Raw genomic sequence first — 13175 nt, forward strand, 5'->3', positions numbered from 1 at the left:
GGAATCTCAGAGTAAACCGAAGCTCAGTCCGATTGGAAACAAATAGAGACCACCTCCAATTGGGGAAAACTAAGTCTGGTTCACTTTAAGGGGACCAAATGTGTCCAGTCTGAATACACCCTAAAAAACTTTGCAGCTCCTATAACAAACAGTTGAGAAACGCATTTAAGAGGAACTCTTAAACTCTATGAACCGTAATTTTTGAAAAGAATATTTCCAAAAAAATGTGAGCTCATTATTTAATCCTTTGTTTACATTCTTTCAGCTACAAAAAATTTTCAACCATTTACGCGATAAACGTAATTCCTGCAGATTCTGAAGCAGAGGAAAGCCTTGTGCTGACACTTTTAAAGTCGTGAAATGTTTATTCAATCAACATAAATCGGCTGATTCTGCCGCGGGAAAAAGTGTCTTTGCGCCATTTTGCAACACTTAACATCAGTAATATTGGTGCAAAGCCGCTTTTTCTGTGACAGAACCAGCTGATTCAAGTTGATTGTAAACGGTCAAAGAGTTATCAGGTCACAGAGGGTGTATTATTTATCTTCGGTGTTAAAGGGTGTAGATCACTGTAGTACCCTGATGTTTTTTTGTTGTTGTTGTTGAGGGCTGCACGATATGAGGAAAACTCGCGATATGCGATATTGGTGATTAATATTGCGATAACGAGATAATTTGCGGTATATAAACAAATAGCAAAAAAACCAAAAACATCATTTCCATTTCACTGCAACAGTTTAAAAATTATACTCCAAATGACCCTTGTCGACGTAGGAGGCAAACATCAAAGATAAAAGGGCTCATTTGATTGATCAACAATGTAAACGGGTCCTTCCGATTGGTTAAATGCATGAAGGGATTTATTTCATTTATCCAATATTTCAAGCTGCCATGAGTTTGTTTTAGCACATTTAAGGAAACCATTTATTGTGATTTTCGCCGTCTTTTGCGGTATGTATATTGCACAGCTTGATGTCGCGATAACAATAAATTTGCGGTATATTGTGCAGGCCTATTGTTGTTGTACTTTTTTAGTCTTCGGATTGCATTATTTGTGTAAAACAGTTGAAGAGTTAAAGTAATTTAAAGAATACCACCACCGAAGCTAAAGTTTTGGTGTTGGTCAATCTGTTTATTGTTTTTCTGCTCAAATGAAGGATTATTTTGTGGCTTTTAAGATTCTAACTTAACCCAATGCACAGTTATTAAAAACGATTGTTTTGTTTTTCAGGGACAGCCTGTGGGCCAGTGTGATTTCAATATCAGATTGTTATGTATAGAAAAGGAAATAATTTCTCCAAGGATGGAAAAAATGAAGACGGGACAGATTGACAAAACCAAGGAGCCCTTCAGTGTCCGTAACAAGCCTTTCTTTGATATCCACGCTTCACGCAAGGTAAGGTGCTCCACCCCTGATTCTTTTTATTTTCTCCTCACTTTGGCTTAAATCATCTGATTCTGTTTTTTTTTTTCTCTTAAAATTATGGACATACACCCATACATTTTACATCATATTGTCTATTCAAGTGAAAAGTGTTTCATCTTGGGGGTTTTCTCTTAAAAAAACGTTCCTTGTGGTCAAATTGATCTCTTGAGAGTGGAGAAACTGCAAGCAGCTGACACACGTACACCCATCCATATTTATTGTGTGTAAATGACTATCTCAGGGGAGGGAAGGAGCTCCAAAATAAGTGCCTGACACCTCCATATTTGCTCTTTGGGGCACATCAGGAGAAGCTTTAAGATTTAGTGGATTATGTTAAGTGCTACTGTTTATCATCTTAAATGTTGTTAGTTTCTTTAAAAGATATATTTTAAGACTGTTTTATTTTGCACTGTATTTCTGGACTTGTTTCTCAAGTAGTTGTTGTGTAATAAATAAATAAATAAATAAGAAAGTCTGCGACAATAGTTATAGACTTAAAAGATTAGAGCTTTTATCATCTGAATAGCTGTTGAGCCTTCCTCAAAGTGTGAACTTGTGCCCTTTGTAAATGAGTGGGAAGTTGGAGCACAATAAACTGTGTGTTTTTGCTCTAACTCCAAGCGTTCGGAAGTCTTGGCCGGGCATTTTCCCATATGATGGAATTACAAGAAGGGGTTGAATGTAATAGACGTGTTTTGGCGCTTCAAAAATGTTCTATATGACTTTGTTACCTCTGGTCTAACCCCTTGCTATCCTCATGTCTTAGAAGTTCTTTGAGAGATCACCCCACCAACTTTCTTGCTCATGTTGGGTACAAAACACTGCAAATGAAGTCACTGTGTCTGGTTTCTGACTGCACTATTGTGTTCCCCTGAGACCATCTGCTCTGAATACAGTCATATCTCTGTTTTATAGGGAAATAACTCCAGGAAACTGGAATCTGGCTCATTAATTCATAGCAAGACAACCCTCCCCTTCATGACAACGTTCAGAAATTCCTTCTAGGGATATTTTGGCCAAACACTGGAGATGTAGTCACTTCAGCATTAATTCCCTCACTTATCTCTTATTTGAGGCAATTTGTTCTGTTTCTTTTTTTTTCTAGACCTCTAACAAAGATCGCTCTTTTATAGAATTTGTAAAATAGAGCAGCCAAGTCAATTATCTGGGAATTTCCCTATTGTTTGGCCCAACTATCTTGGTTGGATAGATGTATTTGACTAGATTTGAATTGTTATCAAACAGTTTTGCAAATAAGTCTGCAAATAATAAACGTTATGGGGTTTTACATGGCACAACCTCAAATCCTATCCCTCAAATCTTTATAATTAAAAGAAACACTCCTCTGTGGGGACTGCCTCTTAAATTTCATTGCTGCTAAACAGTTGTTTTTAAACCTGTCTAAAATAAGTCAGCTGTAATTATAAAATGTAACAAAGCATTTTCTGTTTAAGGTAGTTTAGAATAATTACCCAAGTGTTGCCACCAACTTAGTGTGATCAATTTTCTTAGAACAAATAGATTTTAGAATATATATTGTTAAAATAGTGTTGAACTGTTACTTAGTATACTAAATATCTTATTATTTTTTTAAAATAACATTGAATACTCTTTTAAAATAAATCTTATTAAAACATCAGTTGTTCCACATTCCTTCTTCCATCTTTATCTTTTTTTCCATCTGTGTTTTTAAGGGTTTTTATTGGTTTTCTCTTTTTTTAATAATCACCTGCCTCATCAACAGTACATCATGTTTTTTCTCTACACAAAAGTCGAAACCTCTGAACGTAGTAATTAAATAGATCGCGGTTATAATTTCCTCTAATGGTAAATGCTATAAAGCGTATACTTGTATAGCACTTTTCTACCTTCCTCTAAGGCCCAAAGCGCTTTACAGTCACAAACCCAGTCACACACACCTTCACACACTGATGGCGGCTCCGCTGCCGGACACTGATGGTGCCAACCTTCCACCAGAGGCAAGGTGCGGTTCAGTGTCTTGCCCAAAGACACTTTGACACATGGACAAGGCGGGAATCGAACCTGCAATCTTCCGATCAGGGGTCGACCGCCCTACTGCTGCATGATGGCCGCCTCAGTCTTTGATAATGTTAAATCTATAGAAGAAAATGAAATGCAGATTAAGTATATTTACACTTCAGTGGGGGTTCAACATCTCTGACACATTTACCTAAAAAAAATTGGATTTGAGATTAATCTAGTTTCTCATATGACACCTCTAGCCAGCCTTATTACATCGCATGGAATGGCAGGATTACCTTTTTTAACTCGATCATAAATCTCAACTAAATTCTTTATTGAACTAGAACGAATTTGTGATATTTTTCCGTTTAAATACTTTACTTAGATGCCCGATTTCACAGAGCTTTGGCATAGCTGATGAAACGAAGCTTTGGTGTGTATCCTGAAAATAAAATGGCTAATGGGATTTACTCACTTTGCAAAATGATTTAAGAAGCAGTTTACTTTAAAATCACAGTCAAAGATGGATATAAAAGCATTTAATTCATCTAGTTTGCTGTTTTTAATCATGCTATAACTTCTACTTCTCCACTGAAATGTCCTTTTAAGACATAATTTGGAGTGGAGCTCAAATGTGTGGTCAGTGTCTAGTCAGTAGCAGATGCACCATGCAGAGCTGATGCGTAAGCACTGATCTGGATGACGTCCTTTGGTCGGAGAAGATTTCTGAAAATGAAAAGCTTTTTTATGTAAAGGTGACATGGTGTAAATGTCCTAAATTTAGAGTTTTTCAGACCCTCATGGCATGCTTGAGATTTCATTTTTGGGGTTAAAATATCCCTCTAAAGGTAAGATAATTACTAAAGATAAGGTAGATTTTTCTAGTGCTATGAGATCTGGCTAGGTTATTTTGAGGTGAACTAAGGATTACAAACTTGAATAATTTATTTTCTGTTCAAATTGAACAATTTTTAAATTGTAAAGGACAATAAATAATCCATGCACCTTAAAATCCCTAATCATTCCTACCCTATTTTGATTGTAAACTCATTATTGTTAAGTTTGTGCTTAGCATTTATCGCATTAGTCAGGCTGTGCTTGAATTACCAAAGTTAAATCAGTTCTTCGTCCTCAAGCCAGCTATACATTTTTTACTCATCAGCAAAAAATGTTAGTTTTGTCCCTCTCTTGCATGTCCTAGATAATTTGTAGACACTTGACAAAAAATGTTCACATAATTCAACCTTCATTCAGACCTCCTTAATGGTAAGGTTTAAGAAGCTGCACTGTAAATGCGCAATTCTTGATCTCTGGTTGCTGCTGCATCCACTCACTGAATGAAATGTGTTGAGGAGTTCTGCTTTTATTTTTTTATTTTTTTAGAATACTCAACATGGACTTCATGACTCATGTTTGTTTACTTCTGTTGCTTTAAGAATGTTAGTCCTCTTCAAAGCCTCCCAGACATAATTTCACCACTGATGATGCAAGTTATGGCCATACAGTAAAGGTCAGGTGCACTGGTGAGGGAGCTGCTTCATATAAAGAAAAATCAAGTATTGCCGTCTGTTTTAGTTTGCTCCACTTGCATGCTCTCTTATGCCTCCCTTGCTTGGAGTTAATGTTAAGGAAAAGAAGGTATATCCCTTCGGTAAGGTCAGCAGATACTGCTCCTTGTGCTGCTAACTTTGTGTTTTACCTTTCTGCCTTTAGGCTGCAGTCTTTCTCTGGTTGACCTATGAAGATGTCATGACATCTTTGCTTACATCCTGGTCAACGAAAGGTTCTTCTGTGATGACTAGCATTGCTGACGAAGATATAATAGTTTAGGTTTTCAGTTTTTTATGTAGGTTCTTTTGTATGGAGAGAAATTAGACTCAGTCGGATTTGTGCGTAAATTAGGATTTGTGTATGCATATTCTTGCTTTGTGCGTGCGTAAATTAGGATTTGTGCATACATTTTTATTTTCCTTTAAAGTTTTTTTAAGCCCTGCTACACCCACTGAAGGAAATACGTTTAGAAGGGAAGGCTGATAGGAAAATTCTAATGACCGAGCAATCCACTGGTATTTAAACGCAGCACTTACCGACGAATTTGTGAGAAGTGAAAACAGTCTCACGGTAGATCCGTGCGTAACTGTGGCTTCGTGTGTGCGTAACAAGGGATTTGTGCGTGTTTTTTAAAGATGTGTGTGTGTAAGTAGTTTCAAGCTGCTGTGATCTTAATTTGTGCATACGTAAATTGCATTTTGTATTTTTTTCATTTTATATTCTTTTAATTTTTACACAAAACGTATTATGTGAGTAACAAATCACGCACAAATCCAAATTTATGCACAAATCCTAATTTACGCACGCACAAAGCAAGAATATGCAGACACAAATCCTAATTTACGCACAAATCAAGAATTACGCACGCACAAATCCGACTGAGTCTAATTTCTCTCCATACTTTTGTTTTTTTAAAAACACAACTATTCTCAGTTTATAGATTATATAAACCACTAGTATTGTAGCTGAAATTTGAAAATAACCTGTGTCAAAGCCGGAAGTTTAAATTGTACATTATTCGTTAGTGCTGTTAGCTTGCTCTAACTCAGTGTTTTTCAACCTTTTCTGAGCCACGGCACACTTTAACCTTAAAAAAAATCCCGCGGCACACCAGCATCCATGGTCTGTATTGATCTACAGTCCCTCCATAGTCTCACATGCATTTTTGAGATAATTGTGTCAGAAAAAGCTGGAAACTGCAGCTGTTTTTTTTCTAAAAAATGCAATAAAAGTTAAGTTAGAAGATTTAAAAACAGATTGATGTGTGTTCGTTGTTTCAAGACGTTTAACAACAGATCTCCTTGTGCGCTGTCAATCTCATGACCCAATGCATCATGGGAGATGTAGTGCATAAAACGGCCGAAGATCGGTTTTCGGAGCTTCAGTGTTTTGTTCACTTGTTCCACGGTCTGATACCGGATTCTGTGCAAAGCTACACCGCTAAAGACGAGCTTTAGCTGCTATTTTTGTTAGAACTGAGCGACTTTACGAGCTAAATCGGGACAAGGAAGTGAAGACTTTAACCACTTCTGATTGGTCAGACTGATGACATGTGATTAAGCTCCCCAAGAATGATTGGTGGAGACAGTTAAAGGGACGGGACTTTTCCAAAATACAGCCGAAGGTGCAGCTGAATCGCGGTACTGTACAGTCATTCTTATCAAAATGTCTTTAATAAAATAAAATAAACGCAAAGAAAATGTATTTTACATCTTTTATATTCCTAACTCCTCAGTGTTTTATCAGGGCCTGTTTGGATGAACAGAGAGCTGAAATCCTGGAGATGGTTAATGTTTTTAGATCAGTTAATGAGGACAATTTTCCACGGCACACTTGACCATCTCCCACGGCACACTAGTGTGCCGCGGCACACTGGTTGAAAAACACTGCTCTAACTTACATAGATTTGTTAGAAATGATTACTTTATAATGCTCTAGACTACAACACATTACCACAGACTCCGGCAGAATGAAGTTTTTATGTTTTATTACTCATTGACTTGGATAACAGACTGTTTAAGTTGTGTGTTCCTTTAAAAACGTTGCCATTACACGTGTTTTGCTCAAAGGGGAATAAAGTCAAGTAGACTCTGTGTAAAATTGATGGAATCTTTTTTTTTCTTTGAGTAGTTATCAGGCCGTCTGTTTTCTTTATTCACTTGATGCTGTTCAGGGTCAAGGGTTGCTGAAGCATGTCCCAGTTGTCATCAGCCGAGTTGGTGAACATCTTAAAAAGGGTCACCAGTGCACCTATGGGGTGCACAGAGACAAACAAATCAACCGCGCACACTCACAATAATGGACAGTTTAGGTACCTCCACTCAACCAGACAGGCATCTTCCTGAATTTTTGGGTGAACCATATAAGTTTAATCATAGGTTACGTATTTTTTTATATTTAAATTTGATACATTTGTTGTTGTTTTAATTTATAAAAATTATTTTTGTTTACTTATCGACAACAATTGTCACATTCCTTTTGTCAAGCCACTGCTAAGCCAAAAGCAAAAGCAATTCACGAAGACTAAAGAAAAAAAGAAAAGGATTATTGCTCAATGGTCCAAAGCCATCTTTTCAGATGAAGGTAAATTTTGCATTTCTCTTGGAAATAAAATTCCCAGTGTCTGGAGGAAGAGAATCTATAGACTTTTGTCAAGAAGGAAATGAGATACACCATTTCTGTAAACAATACAGATGGCCTAAAGCAGTGCTTTTCAATTAGTTTTTGCAAGGTCCCCCCTAGGAAAAAGAAAATGTTTCGCCCCCCCCCCCCCCCCCCCCCCCCCACACACACACACACACACACACTCGCTCGGTAACAATATATTAGGTTAGTATCTATAAAAATTGTGTAAGTATACCTAAAATTGTATCTTTTAACATTAACAAAAGAAAAAAGCAATATAAATCCACTTTCAACAAATATTTAATTTATTTTGCCACACAGAAACCCTGTTATAGTCTAAAACAGAAAAGAAGTTTAAAGTGCCTGAAATAAAAAAAAATCTGTCATTCTTTATTTAAACTAGAAACATTTTGACCAACTGAACCATTTGATGGTGAGAAAAATAATTCAACCAATAAATAATATTAAATGTAAATTGATCTGAAACAATATCACTGCAGCTTCAATATATTTAACGTTTTTAGTCTGAAGAAATGGGTAAAAAACATTGTGCTGATTTATTTTCTAAATGATCGATTGTTTATTTATGATCTCAAAAAGTGCAGTTGTTTTACTGCATTACCTGCCGTCTTTACGTCAAATACTGACACCAACTAAACCAGTGTTTTTCAACCTTTTCTGAGCCACGGCACACTTTAACCTTAAAAAAAATCCCGCGGCACACCAGCATCCAAAAATTAAAAAAAAAGAAGGAGAAACTCATAATATGTATTGATCTACAGCCCCTCCACAATCTCACATGCATTTTTGAGATTATTCTTGCAGAAAAAGCTGGAAACTGCAGCTTTTTTTTCCTAAAAGATTCAATAAAAGTTAAGTTAGAAGATTTAAAAATAGTTTGATGCGTGTTCGTTGGTTTCAAGACGTTTAACAACAGATCTCCGTATGTGCTGTCACTCTCACAACCCAATGCATCATGATGTAGTGCATAAAACGGCCGAAGATCGGTTTTCGGAGCTTTATTGTTTTGTTCACTTGTTACACGGTCTGATACCGGATTCTGTGGAAAGCAACAGCGCAAAAGACGAGCTTTAGCTGGTATTTTTGTTAGAACTGAGCGACTTTACGAGCTAAATCGGGACAAGGAAGTGAAGACTTTAACCACTTCTGATTGGTCAGACTGATTACATGTGATTAAGCCCCTCAAGAATGATTGGTGGAGACAGTTAAAGGAACGGGACTTTTCCCAAACACAGCCGGAGCTGCAGCTGAATCGTGGTACTGTCATTCTTATCAAAATGTCTTTAATAAAATAAAATAAACGCAAAGAAAAAGTATTTTACGATCTTTTATATTCCTAACTCCTGAGTGTTTTATCAGGGCCTGTTTGGATGAACACAGAGCTGAAATCCTGGAGATGGGAAATGTTTTTAGATCAGTTAATGAGGGCAATTTTCCACGGCACACTTGACCATCTCCCACGGCACACTAGTGTGCCGCGGCACACTGGTTGAAAAACACTGAACTAAACGACAGGCAGACAAAGAATACATTTATGGAAAATAAAGAACAGTTCATAAAGAATGACATTACTAGCATGAGCTGAGTCATGTAAAGGCACGTGATGATCCTGGTGTTGCACAATAAACAGTGCTTCGCGTGCGCTGTTCCACCTTGCTGCCTGAGCCCACTACCCCTCCCTTCCCCTTTCCTTCTCTCACACACACAGGTGTGACAGGAGCAGCTCCAGGGACGGCAGTACACAGTTTCAGGCTGTTACAAACTCTGTGATATAACAGATAATAGGAAACCCATAGTGGCGCAGACTTTTTTTCCAAGCACTGAGCCGCTGCCGCCACTACCCCTCGTTAAATTTGTGCTATTCAATCAATTCAATTTTATTTTTATAGCCCAAATTCACAACAACAGTCGTCTCGATGGGCTTCGTATCGGTAATTGAAAAAGTGAAACATGAACTCAAAAGGATCATGAATACATAGAGTTCGATAGGAAAATACTAAAATGAACTAACAAACTGACTAAGCTAAACTGGCATCCCTGCCCTTAGACCCCCCTTAGCGGTAAGGAAAAACTCCTAAAAAAAACGGATTCCGGAAAAAACCAAGAAACCTCAGGGGTGTCCATATCACCTGTGCCTAAAAACGCTACTACTGCACCCCCCCTCTGGCATCGCATGGGGTGCGTCCCCCTTTTTGTGAAGTACTGTCCTAAAGGCAGCTGTCAAATCAAATTGGACTTCCATTACACCTTGGCCGTGACAGGCTGATCGTCTTCATGCCACGGTCACTAATTCGCGTTAAAAATAAAAAATAAGAAAGCCCAACCAAGGATGTGCTGCGTAGAAATACATTTTTTACATTTGTGATTAAAAAAACCCTCTTTTTTTCATTGGTCTAATGTCAAAATTAACATTTTGATTATATGTATAGGGCATAATCATTAAAATTACAAGAAATAAATGTTTAAAACTTTTATGTCTATATTTAGTTATTTTTCATAAAATATGCGTTTTCCCTCTTGAGGATACTGACACATTATCAGAAAGACAGATTTTTTTTTCTTTAAAAAGAGATTAACTGATTGTGTACTTTACAACAGTTTAATAACCCAACAATTACATGTAAATGTTAAAGTAAATGAAACTTAAAGTTGAAAAAAATGTAGAATCCAGAATTTAGCTCTCCCCCAGAGATTATGGTCTTGTGAACTCTTGGACTGCATTATGTGGGCTTTATTTAAAGGAAAATATGCCTTAGATTTTACCGGTTGTAACTACTTATAACAAATCAATGTGGCATAATTTTTTTTTTTAAACTAGTCCAGTGAAGACAAAGAAACTTTATGTAACTACCTGATTTATCTGACCTCTTCCACTTTCAAAAAGAGCTTCTAAATGTACTATTGTGGTTGGATCCTCTTAAAATTCATGTTTTTCGAAAATGTGAGATTTTATGCAAATGAAGGTCAGTGAAGTTAAAGAATGGGGTTTTTTGCTTGATAAATATAAATTCTATGAAGCAATAATACATTTGCAGTCAAAAGAAGTGGCAAGACTTTATTTTTGTAATATAATTACATTTTTGCACAGAAGTACTGCTGAGATTTTGTGAAGGCCACAGATTTCAGAAACAAAATGGTTTAATTGTTGGGGTTGGTCTTAATGGTTTCTTTTTCCTGGAACATTTAGAAAACTTTCTTTGCGCGTTGTATAACCTGGTATTTAAGTTTGACAGTATTTTCTGAAAACCTGTTTTAATACATTCACAGGCTTCAGGAGAGATGGATTTTTGAAGTCTTAACTAACCCAAAGAAACAGACATACACAATGAACTTCCAAAGCATTTGTGTTATCTTACTCCCATACCCTTACTGTGGATTTAGAATAAAGCAATCAAAAAATAATTTGTTTGAACTTAGGCTTTAGTTCATGGACTTTCTAAAACATTATTTCACCCTTTTAGGAAATTACTGTCATTTCAATAGACTATTTTATTTTTTTCAAAAGTACTTCTACAATTGACTGATAAGCAACCTTGTGCTCAGTTGTGACCCTTTCTCTAGCTAATTTAGAGGAAACTAATGAGAAATTAGTTATGGATTTGTTTTTTATTTTTCCGACTTGTTTTTATCAGGTTGAGCGACTGAAAAGGCTCTACACCACTGATACGTTTTCTGTTTGTTTTGGTCTCTGCACCATCAATTTCAGCATCTTGCCTTTGAAGGACCTCATGCTAGTCCATTAGGCTTCAGTTCTTGTGGGGAGCAGATTAGTCTGCCTCAGTGAAGCTCAGTAACGTACAGCCTCTCATCTCCTCACGACGACTGTCAGTCTGCGAATGTGTGGGGGGCTTGGTTCAGTCACCACTAGGGCTGCACAATATGAGAAAAACTCACGATATTAGTGATCAATATTGCGATGACGACGAAAAACATCTAAATACATCATTTCCATTTTTACTACAACAGTTTAATTTAGATAAAAGTCACCATAACTGAAATTACACTCCAATTGACCCTCATCTACATATGGCATCCGATTGGTCAACCACTTTAAGGGTGTTAAAATGCGAAAAGGGATTTAGTTGATTCGTTAAACACTTTTAAGCTGCCATAAGATTGTTTTATGAAATTTAAGGTCACCATTTATTTTCGCCGACTTTTGCGATATGCGTAGCGCAGAGCTTGATATACAATAATACAATAATAACAATAAAATTGCAGGCATAATCACCACTATTGTGCATGTGTGGTAGTGGGTCTTTTTTTAAGGTTTAAGGTGCTAGCTGATTATATTTAAAAAACTGCACTGGCTGAAATCTAATCTCTGCTAAAATGCATGTTAATCGAAGTTACTAAATAATAAACCAAGGTCAGGTAGGCCTCCTTGCCTTGCATTTGTGATGATTTTGAAAGTTCATTTTCTTCACTATTTCTTTTTTTATTCTCTAAAATCCTTATTTTACTACAAATAATGACGCTTGGAAAACAAATTCAAATTTAAACCCAACTTATTTCATATCAGCAGTCTTACACACCCATAGGAAGATGAAGTTATGAGATCCTGAAGATGGAGTGTGGATTCTTTCCAAATATAAATGAGTGTTTGTTACTCTCAATCTCTCACCACTTCTGCAGTACTGATTAGACCTATTAGTGTCACATTACCATGCTGATCGGTTTGCCAGGGTGGAACAGGGAAGCTGCCAACAACAGATGAAGTAGGCAGCAGCTAATGGTATGGCAGATGATGTAATGTCATTGCCTCAACTGATGAGTCTATTACTTAATGTTTTTGTCTTTTGTTTATTTGTTAGTTTGTCTTGGAACCATAACAAAACTCATTCTTTGTGGAAATGAGAGCAAGTTGGTATATTTGAATACATCATAAGCAGACCGTGAATTTTTTTTTATTCTCAAAAAGGCCCGACGTTCTCCAGATTTTACTTGCCATTGATATTAGTGCAGCTGTGATGTTTGACATAACTTTATTTTCCCTTTTTGTCCTCAACGATTTTATAGAAAAGGTTTTATTGAATTTTGATGGCTCGTCTCAAAACGTGCCCATCCTAACTCCTGCTCACTGGAAAAATTCAGTTTTCTTCTGTGAAATCTGAAACAAGGATAAAGATAAAATGTCAGACTAATGTTCTACTGGGTAACCATTAAATTGATCATCCCTTTGGACATTACATTGAGATGTACTGCTCACACTTTCCCTCACGGGTGGATACGGGCTGTCAGCGCTGTGGACAAAAAAATTGGCAAACCTGAGCAGGACACACTAGTGGCCCGCTGAAAATGTCATGGGCATGGCACGCTCGGTTAGCTTGTAGGGCAAAAGTGTTCATGCACATACAGGAGGCAATAGGCCATAGCGAACATTTATGCACCACACAAGGTTAAGTTCCTTTACGGAGCCTGTAAGTGCTGTTCAGGAGATGAGTGTGCACTACTTGCAGGCTCTTTGTGTGCACCCTGACTGTTAAAAATTAAGAAAAACTATTTGTATTGTGTACATGTTGACATGGGAATATTTTTGGAGCCAACAGGTATGTTTAAAACATGAGTG

At 36.9% G+C, this 13175-nt stretch overlaps 1 protein-coding gene across 2 annotated transcripts in view; it reads left to right on the forward strand.

Moving 5' to 3' along the window:
- The window catches only part of rngtt (RNA guanylyltransferase and 5'-phosphatase), a 106039-nt gene that overhangs the window by 60047 nt on the left and 32817 nt on the right, over window positions 1-13175 (forward strand). The window contains exon 11 of one of the 2 annotated variants that reach the window (XM_023952891.2): window positions 1232-1396. The exons of the other annotated variant lie outside the window; for it this stretch is intronic. Within the exon in view, the coding sequence (XP_023808659.1) occupies window positions 1232-1396 (165 nt within the window). The remainder of the gene's footprint in view (window positions 1-1231; window positions 1397-13175) is intronic. 2 annotated transcript variants of the gene reach the window in all.

The sequence above is a fragment of the Oryzias latipes genome, chromosome 24, assembly GCF_053564925.1.
Source record: "Oryzias latipes strain Hd-rR chromosome 24, Olatipes_Hd-rR_3.1".
NCBI classification, from domain to species: domain Eukaryota; kingdom Metazoa; phylum Chordata; class Actinopteri; order Beloniformes; family Adrianichthyidae; genus Oryzias; species Oryzias latipes.